Source organism: Marmota flaviventris, chromosome 6, assembly GCF_047511675.1.
Source record: "Marmota flaviventris isolate mMarFla1 chromosome 6, mMarFla1.hap1, whole genome shotgun sequence".
Taxonomy (NCBI): Eukaryota; Metazoa; Chordata; class Mammalia; order Rodentia; family Sciuridae; genus Marmota; species Marmota flaviventris.
Genome location: NC_092503.1, coordinates 140,527,873 through 140,547,176, shown reverse-complemented (window position 1 = coordinate 140,547,176; position 19,304 = coordinate 140,527,873). Strand labels below are relative to the sequence as shown.

The window sequence follows — 19,304 nt, the reverse complement described above, 5'->3', positions numbered from 1 at the left end:
TAAGCAAAGCTTCTGGCTCCCAAACCCAAGGCCAACCCTGAAGAAATTAGAGAGAAAACTATGCAAATTCTTGAGGTTAGAAGAGTTGTTTAGATGTGTGACAATTGGGTGGTGTTTGGGGCCAGTGAACAAGAAACCCTGAGAAGTCTGGTACGATGAAACCGAAAAGCTTTGCTCTTGCTCCTCTCTTGCCCTTTCCTTGAACAAACATAGCTTCCCCCTCACCTGCTGTGATTCGGAATTCTGGTTCAAGTGTCCACTGGAGTAAAATAAGGGCATCACTGAAAGTGATGCTAGTCAGGAACTGAGAAAAACATGTGGGGACTAATTTGCCTAGGATATTCATTTTCCCATCCCCTGCCTACAAATCTCCAAAGGTGTTCAACTAAAACTCTAAAAACAATCTCCTCCACGTCCAGTTAATAGGAGTTCTAAACGAAAGAGCTATTTTAATGGAGAGAAGAAAATGGAGATAAATTTCCCAGAAATAAAAGCCCCCAAAATAAAGACTCGGATTGAAAATTCCAAGGATTCCAACAAGAAACATTAAAACAGTCGCCAACTAAACTAATTTTAGTGAAATTTAAGAAAGATAAAGAAAAATATTCTAAGAATGCATGCAGATTACAGAAGGCTATCTACAAAGGAACAGAAGGTGGATGGACACCAGATTTTCCAACAGTAACACTAAATTCAAGAGGACAATGGACTCACATTTTCCAAGTGTGGAAGGAAAGGCCAAGTTATCATTTTAATACAATAAAAAATACACTGAGAAAGCGTCACAAGTTTTTGCCATTAAAACACATAATGGAAATAGTCTTAGATGAATAATTTGGAGGAAGTATCATCGTGATTCTTGGTTCTTGGTACAGAGCACTGAGACCCTTGGACTCTCCAGAAAGATGAGACTGTCTCTTGCATGCCAATGAGCTGACTGGTGGCTGGAAGACTCTAGATGGCTTCAGGACAGAGGTCAGACACCCAAAAGATCCAGGAATAATTAAAGGCTTGACACTTTCAACCCCATTCTTCAACCTCCAGGGAGGAGAAAAGGAAGAGGAAATAAAAGCGGAGTTGATCCTCGGTGGTCCATGTGGTAATCAACCATGCCTATGTAATGAAGCTTTCATTTAAAAAAATAAAGAGTTTGGAGAATTTCTGGATTGCTCAACTCATGGAGGTGACTGGAAGATAGCAGATAGAAAGCACAGAAGCTTCTCATCCCTTCCCATATAAGGAGCCCCATGCATCTCTTTCCTATATCATTTATAACAGATAAACACAGGTAAGTGTTCCCCTGAGTTCTGTGAGCCATTCTTGCAAATTAACAAATCCCAGAAGGTGTTTGATTAATTTACAGCAAGTTGGTAGGGCATATAGGTGACAGCATACCTCTTACTACTGGTATTTGAAGTGGGGGCAGTCTTGTGGAACTAAGCCCTTAACTTATGGATTTGATATTATCTCTGGCAGATAGTGTCAGAACCGAATTAAATTATAGGACATTGAGTTGGGGTCCAGGGGAGAATTGCTTGATGGGTTGGGATGAGGGGAGACCTTATACATCTGCTCCCAGAAGTGTTACACTGAGTAACTCTGTCAGAGACTAGGAACAACAATTTGGTTTTTCTTATCTCTGATAATCATTCAAGAAATGCTGAAAACATAAAAAAATTAAAGGTGATTAAATACCTCACTGAGGTGTGTTATTTTAAAATAGACTAATAAAAACAGAGCTAAGATCAAAGAAAGATAAAATAACATCCATGATAGCCAAAATTAAAATTCTAAATCTTAAAAGGTTATATGATATGTGAATGTAATACTATAAAATTTTTAGAAGAGAATGTAGGAGAAATTTTTTGTGTCCCAGGATTAGGTGAAGACTTCTTAGACATAATATCAAAAGCATGAGACATAAAAGGAGAAAACAGACAAATTGCCTCTCATGAAAATTAAAACTTTTGTTCTACAAAAGACTCTATGCAGAGAACAAAAAAAGTAGTCACCAATTAAAAGAAAATATTTGCCAATCATATATTCAACATGGGATTCACATCTGAAATCTACAAACAACTTTCTAAACTCAGTAGTAAGAAAACAATAAAATTAGAAAATGTGATGGGACAGGCTACATGGAGTCCATCTTGCCCTGAGACTCCACGTCATGTAAGAAATGCTTCTCCCAGGGAAAGCCCGGCCTCTGTACCCATCAACAATTACTTAGCAGAGCATGTCTGGCAACACAAAATGGCAATTCTTATACAATGTAAAATTGTTCTCTCTTTGGTTCCCATTTTTCTTGGACAATGAACCCTGTCAGAGATTGATTGTTTAGATGTTGTAACCATTCTTTAACTTGTACAAAACAAGGGATGTTTTGGCCCACTCTCTTTTCTGCTTATGATTTTAGATCTCATGAGGTTTGTTTATGGTTTTGAACCATAGCAACAGCCACTTATGCTTTGTTATGGTTTTGGACTATAAAAGGTGAACTGAAACCCGGGAGGGAGTCAAAGGGTGTGGGCTTGTAGCCTACCCCTTGGCCCACCAGCTGGTGAATCCAGATGCCCAACTGGTGAATAAAGTTCCCTGCTTTAAGATCGACTCAGTGATTTATTGCAATCTCACCTTAACAAAAATAGGAAACTTTTTAAGCAGATATTTCACTAAAGAAGATAGAAGAATAGCCAATAAATACACAAAAACATGTTCAACATTACTAGACATTAGGAAAAAACAAATGGAAACGTGGTGAGACATCACTACATATGTGTTAGAACAACTAAAATCTAAAAATGGTGATAATACCAAATGCAAAGGAACTGGCTCTCTTGAATATGGTATATAACCCAGCAATCATATACCTGGCATTTTTCTATGTCTAGAGAAATGAAAATTATGTTCATTTGAAAACCTGTACACACCCAATGCTCATAGCAGCTTTATTTACAAAAGCCAAAACTGGGAACACCCCCACATCTCCTTCAATAAATTCTTAAACTAATTTTGGTACATCCATACCATGAAATACTATGCAACAGTAAAACAATGGGCTATTGATGCATTCAACAACGTGAATGGCAGAGTGGAAAAGTCAATCTTATAGGTGATACTCTGTGTGATTGCATCAATACAACATTCTCAAAATGAGAAAACTATAAAGATGGAAAATAGATGTGTGATTGCCAAAGGTTAGGTAAAGAGAGATGGAGTGTGACTATAAAAGGGGAATTCCTTCATGGTGACAGAAAATTGTGTACCTGGATTGGATGTGGTTATTTAAGTGTATACATGTGGGCAAATGTTACATAATTAAACACACATATACATCCAAATTTCATGTGTGGAAAAAAGAAAAAAAAAAGGCTGGTGAAATCTCAGTGAGTTCTGTAGTCTAGTTAATTATATCACATTTTCTGATTTTGATAATGTGCTATGATTATGTAAGATATCACCACTAGGTACACGTGACCTCTTTGTATTAATTTTTGCAACTTCCTGTGAGTCTGAAATTACTTCAAAAATAAAACATTTTTAAAAGCCTACATAAGACAAATATGGCAGTATTGACAGTAGGTAGGAACCCAGGGAGGGGAAAATGTACTAAATGTCGTGTTTTATTTGGTAGAATATGTCTATCTATTCAAAATATTTTTAAATATCTGAAAATGTATAGCTTAAAGGTATGATAAGCCAAAATATAAATAAGATAGTAGAACCAAGTCTATCAATAATTACAATAAACGTAAATGGATTAAACACACTAATTGAAATACAAATATTGTTAAATTGAGCTTTTAAAAATCTTTATATAACTATGTAATGTTTTGAACAACCAACAATAAAAATTAAAAAAAAATCTTTATATGTTACTTACAAGAGATGCATCTAAAGTATAAAGATAAGGCCAAGATTAAAACCATAAAGAAAAAAAAAAGACATATTAGGTATATAAACATCAGAGAAAAACCCCAAAATATCAGGCTTAATTAATTTAATATTACATAATATATACTTTAGCAAAAGCATTATCAGATATGAAAAAGATTGTTACCTAATGATTAAAAACATTCATTCCAATGAAAATGACACAGAAATCAGCTTGAAGGGACTTCCCTCACTGAATAGAGGAACATGAGCATCCAAATAAAGATAAAAATGGATTACAGCACAATAATACAATAGGAATACATGAGTCCAGGCAAATATAAACAAACGAACGAATGAATAAGAAATGAAGCCTATTCCCTGTAGTAGAATGCCAAGTAATAAGTTTAGAAGAAATAATAAAAATAGAAAATCACCTTTTATTAAGCACTCCAGATGTGGTGATTTCAGACAGGAGCAGTGAATAGAGGTTAAAATGCTGTTGGGAGGAAGACAGATGAGGGCTAACATATCAGTGTATCTCAGAATACTTCCCCACAAAGGACTCATCAGTTACAAAGGGAGAAACAGTGAATTTAAGAGAAACCTGGCAGACATCATGCCAAGTTAACATCACCAGTGGGTGACATTATTCATCCCAATGAGATGGGCAGAGAACACAGCTTCCTCTCAGAGGTAATCCCACCACACATGAGTGGTCAATGCATAAAACTTAAAACTTCAGACAGATCACAGGGAGGTCATCCTATATAAGCCTTGTCATCTTAAAAATCATCCAGGACCTGGGATTGGGGTTGTGACTCAGCAGTAGAGTGCTCTCCTAGCATATGTGAGGCTCTGGGTTCAATCCTCAGCACCACATAAAAATAAAAAAATAAAATAAAGGAATTGTGTCCAACTAAAACTAAAAAATAAATATTTTAAAAAAACATTCAGGACCTAAAGGACACAGAAATTAAGATTTTTTTTAATGTTAAAACATTTTAACTGCATCCCTAAAATAAACCACATAGGCTTTCTTTTCTGAGAAGTTTATTTGTGTGTGTGTGTATGTGAATGTGCATATGTGTGTACACATGCTTTTTAAATATTGATTTACAAAGTGCTTAAGTTCTTATACCAATTTTTGTGACAGTTGGTAATTTTCTTTTTTATTTTCTTTAAGATGTAAATTGACAATTTTTTATTCAATATAATAAAGTTTATCAGTCTTTTTCAGTTCACAGTTTTATGCTTGTTTAAAGTTTAAAAATCTTTATATGTTTCACTTAGTATTTGAAAGCTTTGTTTTGATCAGTTAGGTCTTTGTATTAGACTGTTTTGCATTACTATAACAAAATGTCTGAGTATAACTTCATTAGTAAAAGGGTTTCTTTTGGATCATGGTTCTTGATGTCCAATGTTGAGGGGCTACATGGGGGAGGGTGGCCTTTCTGCTGGCAGAGTCCTGGTGTAGCAAAGGGCATCACACAGAAAGACACAGGGAGTATGTGTCTTTTTATATAGCCACCAATATTCAGTCACAGAAGCTCCACCCTAATGACCTCACCTAATCCTATCACTTCCCAATGGCCTCTCATCTGAACATCACAGTCAGAGAGAGCTACCACTCTCTCAATATCTCACAGTGGGGATTCAGTTTAGATACATGAACCCATTGAGGGACACATCAAACCCTATACAAACCATAGCAAAGTCTTAAATCCACCTGGAGTTGATTTTTTTTAAAACAATTAATTATGAAATGACTTGGAACTTAAAAAAATTCCAAAACAATACAAAGAATTCAAGTGCCCCTTCCCTTAGAGATTCCCCAGCTATTAACCTTTGACTGTTTGTTCCATTGTTGTCTATTTATTTATCACCAGTATAACTATTCCTTTTCTGAATCCTTTAAAGCAAGCAACAGATGTTTCATCATCCCTAAATACTCCAATATGTATCACTCCCAAACAAAGACACAGTCCTGTATAATTAGCATGCAGCCCTCCACTCGGATACAGATACTGGTACAAAACTACTGCCTAATTCACAGACCTCATCCAAGGTTTTCCAACTGTCACAACAATCTCTCTGCCCATTCTGCTCCTGGACCTGTGTGGGAATACAGGTCACATATAGTTGCTAAATTCTCTTCATACTGTTTCAGTGTGAGTAGGAAATGTTCACTTTGTGATAAATCCACAGGCTGTACATCCTAACCTTGTACATTATTCTATGTGTATGTTCCATTAAAAAATGTTTATTTTTAAGAAGAAAGCCAATTCCTCACATACATTTGAAACACAGCATTTGCTTCAAGAATTCAAATTTCTATGTTAAAATCAGGTTTCTTCAATCAACCATAATCAAGCCTAGATATTTCAACTAATTTTGGAGACTCATGACTAATGAGTGAAAAATATCACTTTATCAAGTAGCACATGCAAAGGTACATACAGGCCTTCCAAAGTGGATTTTTAATGTGATCCTTACCAATATATTTCCATAAAAATTTCACTCCATTCTTAATTTAGATGATTGCTAAAATATAACATAGTTTTCTCAACTGTAAAAGCTATACACATTTACATTCATATTTTGATTAAAGATTTTAATTGAAGGTTAAAAAATGAGCAACTGAATTTTTGAGGGAGACATATTGCTAGACCAATCTATTCTAATATTGCAGAGGATTTTTTCTGACCCAGAAGACAGAGATGGAATTTCCTAGTGGCCCTGGCAATTGCAAATAAGTTCAAGGTGATATCTTTGAGATGGCAGTTTCTGGGAAGTCTGTTTGTGATGGATTGATGAATCAACTGGAAGATCCCCGGTGGAAGACAAGGTCATTGAAGGCAAATGAATTGAGGAATCAACCATATACTTACTTCTCAGCCAAACTGGGGCTGGTAAAAACCTGAACTGGAGAAAGGAAATTTAGTGCCAACCAGGCTTACAATTAAGCATGGTCTCTTCCTAGTAGCTTTAAAGATAAAGAGTTTTGCATATGTATGCCTTAATTATGCAGACCTACTTTAGGGGGTTCAGTTCAACATGCAGGACCAAATAGCACCAAAGTTTGCTTTTTCTTTCTTCCTTCCTTTCTTCCTCTTTTTCTTTGTTGAACAATATATCCATCCACCTAGAAAAGCTCTGGTTCGCGAAATTTCGAAGTTGAAAACAGTCTATGAGATTGCATCAATAGTCCTGTCTTCGTTTCTTTTCAGATTAGGTAACTGCAGCCCTGAGAAGTGTGGGAGACACCAAAGGTCATCTGAATCTTGACTACGACCCAAGTTTCTCTGTCCTTCACTGGTCTCTGAAATGTGTCTCTCACCTCAAATGTGATATGGGATGAGCTTTTCAAATTGATAAGAGTCCATGTTCTCCATGGCCATCTTTAACTAGGGCTGTTACCCCACTGCTTCCAAATAGCCAGCATGAGTTGGCAACCAGGGATTGCTTTAAGCTTTAAAGAAGTCGAAAGAACCAAGTCTGCATGGAGCCTCCACTGCTAACAAAAACACCGTTAGCTTCTGCTTTCAACTATTCATCCCCCAAACCCTTGATGGACAGTACTAACTCTGCTGGCCTCTCACTCCATCACTTTTACGAAGACCCATATCAGCAAGGGGAGGCTAGGATGCAGGGGAGGTAAGTCAGGAGGGAAAAGCCAGCACAGCGGCGGCGGGGCACCGTGGCCCCAGCTGCACTACAGAGGACCCTCACACACACCCCGCCCCAGGTGTGCGGGGAACCGTGCGCAAGCGCGGGTCACCTCGGGCGGCAGTTCTCCAGCACCCTGCTTCTCTCAGCTTTACTTAGCTTTTCATTGCTGCTTCCTCCCACACCCCTAAAGACTTTCAAGTTCAGGGTAACAGAGATGGGCCAGGGAGAATCCCGGGGCATCCTCAGAAAACGTTTTGGAAGATCCCCGGTGGAAGACAAGGTCATTGAAGGCAAAAAACAAACAAACAAACAAAAAAACTTAAGCTGCCCCAAGTCAGCTCTGTAAAGGTCTGAGTACGTTGGGGGAGACTCAGCTCCCAGCCCACGAGGGAAAAGCAGAGCGGGCCAGGAGCGCCAGACCCCGACGGGAGGGGCAGAAGCAGAGGCTGGGCGGGGCTGCGAAACCCCTGGAGGCCCCACCCCCCGGGCCAACCTCCCGCTCTGCCATTGGAGGAAGTCTGGGGCGGGTCCGAGGGACGCCCCCCTCTCGCCACCAGTCCGCGGCCCGCCCCTTACACGCCCATTTTTAAAATTTATTTATTTATTTATTTTCCAGCTCTTCCCGGAGCCTTGGAGCAAGCAGGGAAAGGAAACACCGGTGCCACCACGGCGCCCTGGGACGCCGGAAAGGCGAGCCCCCCTGCCGCCCCGCCCGCCGGCCGGTGACATCAGCAGGGGCGGGGCAATGTATCTCCGCGGCTCCACCCCCAGGGCCTGGGCTGCTACCTAGGGGTCTGTGGTTTTCCCCGCACGCGGGAAGCCGCCAACCAGAGCAGGCGCTCCGCTGAACCAAGTGCTGCAATCAGAATCCCTGCGGCTCTCGCGTCAGCCCCTCACCCTTCACAGCCTGTCCCACCGCCCCCCTCTCCTTATTTTGCACCTTTCTCTCCCTTTCTCTGTCTGTGCATCTCCAAATGACTGTGTATGGGGAAGCCAAGATGGGCATGCAAGTGGCACACTGACTGGAGAGACAAATTTCATGCCATATCCCCTTAATTCGTTTGCATTTCTACCTTATTTCATAGCTTGACATTCTCTCATATGCAAAATGTGGGGGAATCGTTTTCTCCGCCCCCCCCCCGCCCCAGGCTTAAGGGAAAAGTTATTCGATGCCTTCTGTAGTATTTCATCAAAGAAATTAGAATTTTAAGCTTTGGTGAAGGAATTGGGAGTGGGAGACAACGCAGAAAAAGAAGTAAAAAGAAACCCAAAGCTTAACAGCGTTTAGAAAGGAAATAACTATTTTTCATCCTCGACTGAGTGTGTCTTCTGCAGCATTTTGCACAAATGCAACTGCAGATTAAGTAGGCTGCGTCTACACAGGGTCTGTGCGGGATCTTCAAAAGACAGTGCAGGTGTATACGGGTCCGGGTGTGCGTGTGCGTACGTGATGTACGTGTGTGCGTGTGTGTACGTGTGAGTGGGACCCAACCCCAAGAAACGCATCAAGATCAGAAACAGGAATGCACACTAGCGCTTGCCTTGGAAATTTCCTAAAGCGCTTAGAGTTTGTAAATCACTAGTATCCGAAAAATTGTCAGCAGAGGCTCTTTCCCGGTGTCCTGCCTCCCCCCCCCAAATATAGGTGTCCGCGGTGTCTTGTGAAGCAGCCTTTTGCCCAGGGGGGTCTTGTGAGTGGTGAAATCCAGAGGGTACGCTGTGTATATTTCGGGGGTCCCACGTGTGCGGCCCAAACCCCTGGGGCCTGGGCGTGTGCGCGCGCGCTCGCGTGTAGTGCGTGTGGGCGCATGTGTGTGAGTGTATGCTCGTGCCGGGGGCCGAGCTGTGTGCTCACGCGCTCCAAGCTGCGCCCAGAGCTCAGCTGCAGGGTTGGAGAAAAAAGAGGGTAGGCAAGTGCAAGGGGGCGGGAGGCCAACTGGGGGCTTTTGAATTGATAGAGTTGGCTTAGCCGCTTTTCCCTCTCCGGCTTGAGCTCCTTTAAACCTCGCTGCTGCTTCGTAGGAAGGGGGCTGGATTCACTGTAGCTGCTGCAGGAGGGGGAGCAGGTTGAAACAATCGAGTGGGCGCGCCAGGACTCCCCGGCTCCAGGCGGGGAGGGGAGAGGGAGCCCCCATTCTGCGCAGGGAGGGGGCGGGGTTGGAGGGGCCCAGCAAACCAGGAGGAGGCGGGGGCGGTCGCTGGGATGGGGGAAGCGGTCACCCCCAGGAGACAAGATTTCTTTCGGATCGCACATTAATTGGAGATATCTGATTAATTTGAGCTTCTGATGACTATAAATGGCGATTCTCTACCAAGGTGTCTATATTAAAAAAAAAAATCGTTCCGTGTCATCCCCCACGTCAGGCCTGCTCGTGGGCGTGAGGCTGTACTTCCTCCGCCCCCTCCTAATGGAGTGAACCATTCCCAGCTCTTCCTCCCTCTCTCTCTCTCTCTCTCTCTCTCTCTCTCTCTCTCTCTCTCTCTCTCTCTTTCTCTCTCCCTCTCTCTCTCTCTCTCTCTCCACCTCTCTCTCTTTCGGTCTCTTCCTCGCTCCCTCTCTTTCTCTCCTCCCTCTGCCTTCCCCGTGCATAAAGTCTCGGTCGCTCCCGGAACTTGTTGGCAATGCCTATTTTCCAGCTTTCCCCCGCGTTCTCTAAACTAACTATTTAAAGGTCTGCGGTCGCAAATGGTTTGACTAAACGTAGGATGGGACTTAAGTTGAACGGCAGATACATTTCACTGATCCTCGCGGTGCAAATAGGTAAGTGGCCGCCCGGACCGGCTCTCTCAGCGGGCGGCCGGAGACAACCAGTCCCGGCCAGAGGGGCGGACGCGCGGACCGGCTGGCCCTGCAGCCACCCCGGGGTGCAGAGAAACCTGCAAAACCCCGAGGGGGTGGCGTTGGCTCCCGAGAACTTGGGCGTCCCGGGTTGAATTTTTCTAAAGAAAAAGATACTCCAAACGTTCTCCAGGAAAATTGTGCGGCTGGTCGGCCGGTGGTTTTTCCAGAGGAGGTCCACCGTCCCCCTCGCCGTTTTCCTCCAAAGCGCCCATCCATGTTTGCTTTCCTATCTGGGGCTAGACCCGGTTCGGTGCGCTCTGGGGCAATGCATGGGCCCCTGCGATACTGCAAGATACTATTTTTGAAGGGTCGAAAGGTGAATTCAGGAAAAAAGATGGCTAGCCAGATAGGGCTGGAAAGTTTTATGTGCAGAAAGCGAAGATATTCCAGGGCTCCGCTCAAACTGCTGCATTTAGAACTTTGTCATTCTCCCGCCCCCTCCCCCCATATCCTAGCTGCAGCATTTACACTGGGCACCGCAGACTCGGTTCAGAAGCAAATCGAGAACGACCAGGAACTCTAGATCACATATTTTATTATGCTTACCATTGAGGAGGGTAAACTGAGCCAAATATACGTGAATATACTTTTTGAGACACGTTTGCCTGTTACTTTATCCAACACTGTCTGCATTTTGTACATAGGAAATGGTTAAGAAGTGTTTGCAGTATGTCATGTCGGGTGTTTGTTATTTTTGTTTGTTTGGGGTTGATTGTGGACGGATTTATTGAGTCACCATTTTATGTTAAGGAATGTTGAGTTGGTAGTTACACTGTCATGGGGCTTTTTAAAGTTTACATTTTTTTTTCCATCCAGAATGCAGAAAACATTATGGGAGCAGGCATTAGAAAAATTCCTTTTTTGATGCCGGTTCAGAACATTAATTAACATGGCCTAAAAGTGAAAGTGAAGCAGGTTATTAATAGAATGGACAAGAGAAAAAATAGAAACTCTTCAAACGGGTTTTTTTGGAGATGGAGGGAATTGTTATCTCCTATGAATTCAGGCTGTAGCATTCTTCTTTGCAGACAAATCCTTGCAGTATTTTGGTGGGGGCTGCTTTAGGGAATTGGTTTGGGGAAAGAGAAAGAATACAAAACAATTTTTCTGTATGAGAAATGTGGAGGACACAGAATTTGGGGTTCTCTGGACATTAAAATTGATTCTTTGCAATGGGATTTTATGCACCTAACATGATTTTGAGAGATCTGGTTGTTTGTTTTGTTTTTTCCCCCAAGAACATTATAGGATGTTAGTGTGTGTGTGCATGCAGGATGTTGCTGTTTTCCTTTAATTCTAAGGAATGACTTAATGCTTCCAGTCTGGTTGATTTGAATGTTTGACATTAGTTCAAAGAGCTGCAATAAATAAAGAACATTTCTAAAGGCAGCAAATCCCTTAAATGTTGCAAATAACTGTATGTGGCATTTTGCAATTAGCCGGAGAATTTTTAGGGAACAGGAGAGGTAATTGTTTTTGAGACAGGGGTTTTAATCCAAGAAGGTTTGTGCTGTTTTCTCAGTGGGAAATAACCTTACTTTGAGGATTTTAAAAAAATTTAAAAAGCAGTTGTGCATGAGGGATGTGTTTTGAACACATGACCCTCAGACTGAAAATGACCGCTTGTTGGCTTTGGAGTTGAAATTGAACGTATTTTTTTCCCCTAATGTCTGCCCTTTCCTGCACCAGAGCCTCAGTCTTTATTAATTCATGCCTGGGAGCTGTCCCAAATCACTGACATTTGGCAAGAAAAGTGGGGGTTGGGGAGGGGCGGAGAAGAGGAGAGAGTGGTGAACGAATGAAGATGCGGTGGGAGGAAGTTTGGAATGAATGAGAGGTCGAACGAATGAATGAACGAATGGAAACCGCACAAGACAGGGACGCAAAGGAGGACAGAGAAGGAGCCCGAGTTGCCTGCCCAAACTTGCAGAAACCGGGTTCAGAAAGGACTGCAAGGGACACGGGCTTCGACCTACTAGGGTCGCGTGCACCTGCAAAATCTGTCCCATGCACAGGCTCTGGCCTCCTGGTGCAGGCTAGAGCCCAAGGAGTCAAAGTTGCAAAATACAGAAAATTTCACGACTTCTTATTTTACACACGCACACACTCACACATGCGCGGTTTGCAGGGTCTTCTCTATAGCAGCGCCTAGAAAGATAACGTGACAGAACGCTTCCCGCCCCCAGCGAGCCCCAATTCCCTTTTTAAAAATTGTCAGTGTGTCTTAGGGGCCTCTTTTTCGACACCGAATTTTTAGGGGTGGAGGTAAGGGGTGAGGAGAGACCTGGGACAGAGGGGGAGGGTGGTCTGTATTTTGTTTCTTCGCTGCAGCGCTGTGCGTAACGTAGTAGAGGATGATGCATAGGGTTGATTCCACTTTGAGTTTTATTATCACAAATATTCATTTGTTCATGAGATACTGTCAGTGTTCCATTTGCTATTATTGTAGTCGCAAGGAAGGGCATTTAATTTTTGTGGAGGTTTCTGAAGGTTTACGCATCTGCCCCAGCTGAGGTCGAAGTTAACCCTGGTCCCTTCCCCAGCATTTCCCGTTCCGGATTATAAAACGCAAGACCCGCCTCGCTCTTCCTGCAGCAATTTGTACACCGTGAGCTCTCGGAGGTTGCTGCGGGTTCGATCACCTTCCCCCTGGTCTGCGTCTGGCCTAGCGCTCGGGGACAAGAGGATGCGTGGGGGAGTGTGTGCGCGGGGGGAAGAGGTGCACGGTCCTCCCGGGACACATTCACACGCGAGCGGCAGCGGCCAGGACACTGCGGAGGAGGCTTGCGCACCGAATCCTGGGAGCTAGAGGCCGAGTCTAAGAGCCACCCTACATTCTCCCCGCCCCAACCGCGCAGATTTGGGCTTCTCTAGCGCTTTCCTGGAGCCCCAAGTGCTATTGGCCGCTAGGGATCCAGTCTCGGGCTGGTTTCGTTGGCCTTAGGGTGGAAAGAAATGGCCACCGCAGCGCCCGCAGGCCTGGAGCCTGTTTCTGGTCCGGAGCCTCGGGGTTTGGTGGACTTGAGTCCAGGAGCAAGGAACTCGGTGCCGCCCGGGTTTTCTCCTCCTTTTCTCCAGCCGCCCCATCTTGCATCCCGTCCCCCCCCCCCCAACCCTCTGACGCAACCTGGAGCTAGAGGCCGCGAGTCCCAGGCGGCCGCGAGCCGGGCGTTCAGCAGCCTGTCTGGGACCTGGAGAGGAAAGGTCTAATTCCGCTGCTGTCCGGAGTGGTGGCGGGCCTTTCCTGGGATGTTAAGGGTGTGGGGGGAGGTGAGTGGCAGACAGAAGCGGTGGAAGGAAGCAGGGAACCCGAGATAGTGTAGGTGACCTGGGGCCACCCGCTCAGACACATCCGTTCCCCCGGCCTGGCCTGTGGCCCTGACTGCCGGGACAAATCAATCCCATTTGGGTCTTGGGAAATGTAAACTGCCTTTTTCTGTGGGGCAAAAGCGAGTGCATCCAAGGGTCTCTCGCGGAACAGATTCCACGGTTTTATAATGAAACAATCCATTTCGGTGACCTCCAGTGGCTTCCAGAGACTTTATTCATCCATTCATTCTGAGCACCCACCGAGGACCGGGCGCCCAAGGGCTACTGGCGCGAGATGGCCTTGGTTCCGATGCTTGCCCCCCGCCTGTCAGCCTTCCTAGGCTAGCCTCGCCCCTGCACTCTGTTGTCCAGACCCCCTCTCTGTCCTCAGAAATGGAAGATTACATTGCCAGAGACGTGACAGGGCTTGCTGGGGGAGTGCTGGGAGACGAAGGAGGGAGTGAGGAGACAGAGAAATAAAAGAGATGAGGGAGGTGAGAAAAGGGGGGCGATAGAAACAGAAAAAGATACAGAGCGCGATTCAGGAGGAGCTGGAAGGAATGGACTTTCCTCTCTCCCACTCAACCCACATCCGTTCACACACAGACGGTGTGCACCAGAGTCGTGTTGGGTGGATATCGGCCATCCCCAGGCCAAGTCTTTTGATCACCTTTGACATCGGTGCTCCCCGAGGCTGGGCAGTGAGAGACACAGCTCCATGGGGCAAGGCAGCAAGAAGTCGGGGACTCCCGGGCGGGCCTTGGGGCATCAGGGCAGGGTCAAGGCGCTGCTGACCGGTGTACCCTCCTCCCCGCAGCGTACCTGGTGCAGGCCGTGAGAGCAGCGGGCAAGTGCGATGCGGTCTTTAAGGGCTTTTCGGACTGTTTGCTCAAGCTGGGCGACAGTATGGCCAACTACCCGCAGGGCTTGGACGACAAGACGAACATCAAGACCGTGTGCACGTAAGTGTCCTCTCTGGTCCGCTGGGGTTCTCTTCTGGGGGCGCTGCTGAGGTCAGAGTGCCGCGCCTAACCGCCTGGGCTCAGCGTACAGTGCCAGAGTAAATCTGCGCACTCCCGCCTTCTGGCTTTCACCCCCAGGCCAAGGCCTACGGACAAGCCCTCTGGTCCCTAGGCCCAGTCCTCTGGTTTAGGAAACTCCATAGCCTGGGGTGGACTACAGAGAAAGAACTCCCACCCGCGGCCTGATCGCAGCGCCCAGCAGCCTCACGGGCTCACAGGAGGTGCCTGCACCCAATCCACCTGAGAGAAGGCCTGGGGCAAGGAACCCTGCTACCAGTTCCTCATTCCGCAGAATCTTTGCTTTGAGGCAAACCTTAATTCTTATCTCTCTCAAGGATAAGTGACCTGCTGAATACCCTGAACAGTTGGTTTGGGTTTGAGGACCTTTTGGGGGTGATTCTAGATTTACCTAGAGGCTATAGTCACTGGCCTGTTATCTGCACTTTCAGTGATATATGGCCCTTTCAAAACACACCAAGAAAATGCAGGGCAAGCAAGGAGGCCCAGGATTCCAGTTTCTGGGAGAAGGGCTGAAATAATATTTTATTGTGTAGCAATGACTGCACAAGAGGAGAATGTCTGGGCTGTCTGGTGACTGTGCTGAGTTTGTAGTCCTTTCCTAAATTAGAGGTAGCCATCCTCCATGCTTTTCCCAGCCCTTCCCCTATCTGCACTGTCTCCTCAGATTGCCGCAGGCCCAAAGGAAGGGGAGAGAGACTTCATGGCCAGGCCCAGCGGTGTTTTGTCAGAGATTAGCTAGAAAGTCTGCTCCCACTAGCAAATGAGGTAACCAGCACAGCACTACTGCAGCAGACCTGGGACATTTTAACTGCTGTGGACCTTAGAAATTTCCTCAACCTCTGCAACAGACACTGCCTTTATTTTTTTTTTCAAAAACAGCTGCTTTCTGCCATCTCTATAATGACCCTTCTGATAAAGTCAAGGCAAGAGGTATCCCTTATTCCCAGACGTTGAAATGACCATTTTCCAGGCTTTTCTTTTTATACTGTGAAGAAGTCTTCTCTCCCTAACTGGGAAGAGTTTATTTCAATTACAACTGAATGGAGGTCAATCCTGCTACATACTTCCCTGAATACCCTCTTACCCACCTGGAGCCAAGCAGCTAAGTGGCTGATACCTTCTTATCAGAGTAGGAACAAATGCATTTAATTCCAAATGTCTGGTTAAAAGTAAGAATGTATCTCCTAAGGCATGCCAAGGTTACATATAAAGGAATTACCAAAGCCTCTGCCATTTTCTGGAACTTTCAAGCTATTTAAATATTTTAGCAGGACTTTGGTCCTGGAGTGAGGAGGGCCCCTCCCTGAGGTTGCAGGCCATAGTTGGGCCCAGGCCTCTTTCGCTTGGTGGTGCTAATTGTTCAACAGGATAAAGTGCACCTCTCCCAGCCCCCAAGTGAATTTTTTTTTTTCTCTAGTGTGTCCCTCTTCTAGGAAAGCCCTATCCCCATCTTGGGGTACATAAAGAAAGCAGTAATTTAGAAATCCTTTGGGAGGTGCAATTACACAGGAGCTCCGCAGGAGAGCTGTCCCTGGGCTTCTTGGTGTGCCAGAATCTTGCTATTTATTACAATCCTGAAAGTCCTACACCCTGCCCTCCTTAGTCCTCATAAACTAGAGACTCAACAGGGGTCATGAGAAGACAATCTGAACCAAGGCAACCCAACAAACATTTATAACTTCCCTATTAGCCAGAAGATGGGGTGGGAGTGCAAATAAGGATAAATCAAACACTATGGTTGCCTTCAACATGCTTACAGTCCAGGCGGGCAACAGAAGAGGGACAGAGGAGTACTTATAACCAAACCGCCTGGAGGGCTGCTGCTGTTTTCTCTGACTCCCAGGGCCAGGGTGAAGTGGGAGCCAGGCTGGAGTTACTGAGACGCACAGATCGACCCAGCTCGGAAAGGAGACAGCGCCCCAGGAATCGATCACGGCTTGGGGTTATATTTAGTTTCGGGATCTATTTTGAGTTTTCAGAAGAAAGGGGGACAATAAAAAAAAAGAAAAAGAAAAAAAAAAAAAAAAGAAAGACAGGTTGGATGAAGGTTGTGGGGGCGGGGCTAGGAGCTCAGCCCAGCCTGGGAGGAGGAAGTGCTGTTAAAAGCTCTGCTGCGAGAAATGACCGGAAGGGGAGGACGAAGAGCCGGGTCCTAGAAGGCTGGCAACGGTGGGCATCGTTACACCCCGAAGGCGGTGGGGGAGAGGACCTCTGGGGTGTAAGCCCACCTGAAAGACTGGAAGAGGAAGCATCCAGCGCGCAGGCCTGGGGCGCAGGGGTTGCCAAAGCGGGAGAAGGCCCTGGAGCAGGCGCCAGGTGCGCGGGCACCACCACTCACCGACCTGGGCAGGGCAGAGGCAGGCAGGAGTCTCTGGATGGAATCTGAGCCGCGGGACTGTGGAGGGCAAGGCGGGAGGGCCTCGGAGGACCGAAGCAAATGGAGAGGCAGAGAAAGAGGAAGTAGGGGGACCGAAGAGAAGAAAAACGGAGGGAAGGGGAAACCGAAGAGAGGGAGAATGAGGAGAAACGGGAAACAAAAGGCGGAGGTGGGGGTGGGAGTGGGAGAGATGGAGGGCGAGGGCGAGAGTACCGCAGCGAGGAGGAGGGAGACAGAAGGGGCGAGGGGGAGGAGAATGTGAGAAGCCAAGAGGGGAGGGCCATACCCGAGCAAGTAACCCATCTTGCAAGCTAAGAGGCATTAATGGGCGGCAGCTTGCAGGGCTTAGCACTGTTTTCCCAGCCTTCCCCAAGGAGGGCGAGCAATCTGTTTGCGAAGGCCGAGGTGTGCCAGCGCAGTTGCAGCGGGTGCAACCCGGCTGCCGAATCCGCCACAGGCGAGCTAGAGGGGGAGCCACCTAGGTGAAGGGGCGCCCGAGCCGCTCTGACAGCGCTTCTGGCGTGGGCCAAGGTCCGACGACGAGTCGCGACCTGGCGCAGCCCTAGAGCCAGGGCTGCCGAGAGCAGGTAGGAAGGGGCGCGCCCTGGCAGATGGGCGAGGAGGCCGTGAGAGGGGGAGTCTCCGGGGCGCAGGTCCAGGGTCCTCTCCGCGCCCCAAATGATCCTGCTTCTTCTGTTTTGTTCTGTTCCTCGCCAGATACTGGGAGGATTTCCACAGCTGCACGGTCACAGCCCTTACGGATTGCCAGGAAGGGGCGAAAGATATGTGGGATAAACTGAGAAAAGAATCCAAAAACCTCAACATCCAAGGCAGCTTATTCGAACTCTGCGGCAGCGGCAACGGGGCGGCGGGGCCCCTGCTCCCGACGCTCCCAGTTCTCCTGGTGTCTCTCTCGGCAGCTTTAGCGACCTGGCTTTCCTTCTAAGCCCGGGGCCACCTCCCCTCCGCGCCCACCCACACTCACTCCATGCTCCCGGAAATCGAGAGGAAGATCCATTCGTTCTTTGGGGACGTTGTGATTCTCTGTGATGCTGAAAAAAAAAAAAAAAAACACTCATAATAGGATTGTGGGAAATCCTGATTCTCTCTTTTTTTTTTTTTTTTTAAATTTCGTTTGATTTCTTGTGTTTTAATTTGCCAAATGTTACCAATCAGTGAGCGAGCAAGCACAGCCAAAATCGGACCTCAGCTTTAGTCCGTCTTCACACAAAAATATGAAAACGGCAACTCACCCCCATTTTTTTTAATTTTTAATTTTTTTGGCAAAAGAATCTCAGGAACGGCCCTGGGCCACCTACTATATTAATCATGTTAATCACATGAAAAATGATGGGCTCCTCCTAATAGGAAAGCGAGGAGAGGAGAAGGCCAGGGGAATGAATTCAAGAGAGATGTCCACGTGGGAAGCATATGGTGAATAATTCACGCTCACGTCTTTCTTCCACAGTATCTTGTTTTGATCATTTCCACTGCACATTTCTCCTCCAGAAAGCAAAATGACAGATTATTGGCTTTAGGTTTTTATGGGTAGGAGGGAGAGAGGAAGGGGTTTGGCAACTCTGGCATCATGGTAAAAGGTCTCAGAAGCAATGCTGCTAAGGTCACTGAGGGGTTAGCTTTACCTGCTGTTGTTGATGCATCTTTCAAATCCACTGCCTTTATTTTCCCTCCTCTCTCGTTTCAGCTGTTACACATACAGTAATACCTGAATATCCAGTGGTATAGATCACAAGGGGGGGGGGATGTTAAATGTTAATCTAAAATATAGTTAAAAAAAGATTTTGACATAAAAGAGCCTTGATTTTAAAAAAAAGAGAGAGATGTAATTTAAAAAAGTTTATTATAAATTAAATTCAGCAAAAAAAGATTTGCTACAAAGTATAGAGAAGTATAAAATAAAAAGTTATTGTTTGAAATGGGGGTGTCGCTTTGTTTCCTACTCGGAGCCTGTTTCCTCCACCAAGTTCTCTGGGTACCTCAAGGGACATAGAACGCCGGGTGATCAATTAATTCACGTGTTCACAAAGTCACTGGATAACCTGAAGTCTTCAAGCAGATGCTCCTTAGCTAGGACTCCTTGCCACGACCCCCAAATTCCTCATTCTTGAAAGGGGGGAAGGGAAATTGTTTTAAAATGTATTCATTCAAAAGCAGAGGTCCCTTCTAG

General features: G+C 45.8%; 1 protein-coding gene across 1 annotated transcript; it reads left to right on the top strand.

Annotated features, from left to right (window-relative positions):
• The first annotated feature begins 9,986 nt into the window (after positions 1-9,986).
• Positions 9,987-19,053, top strand: Nrn1 (neuritin 1). Its single transcript, XM_027948314.2, has 3 exons — positions 9,987-10,306; positions 14,514-14,658; positions 17,834-19,053. Exons 1-3 carry the CDS (start codon positions 10,252-10,254, stop codon positions 18,060-18,062), a joined length of 429 nt encoding a protein of 142 aa, XP_027804115.2. The 5' UTR covers positions 9,987-10,251; the 3' UTR covers positions 18,063-19,053.
• Positions 19,054-19,304: the final 251 nt, after the last annotated feature.

Coding starts and splice junctions, on each gene's coding strand:
- Nrn1 (XM_027948314.2), top strand. CDS start 10,252: ATGGGACTTAAGTTGAACGGCAGATACATTTCACTGATCCTCGCGGTG. Junction 10,307..14,513: donor GATCCTCGCGGTGCAAATAG/GTAAGTGGCCGC, acceptor TCCTCCCCGCAG/CGTACCTGGTGCAGGCCGTG. Junction 14,659..17,833: donor AACATCAAGACCGTGTGCAC/GTAAGTGTCCTC, acceptor GTTCCTCGCCAG/ATACTGGGAGGATTTCCACA.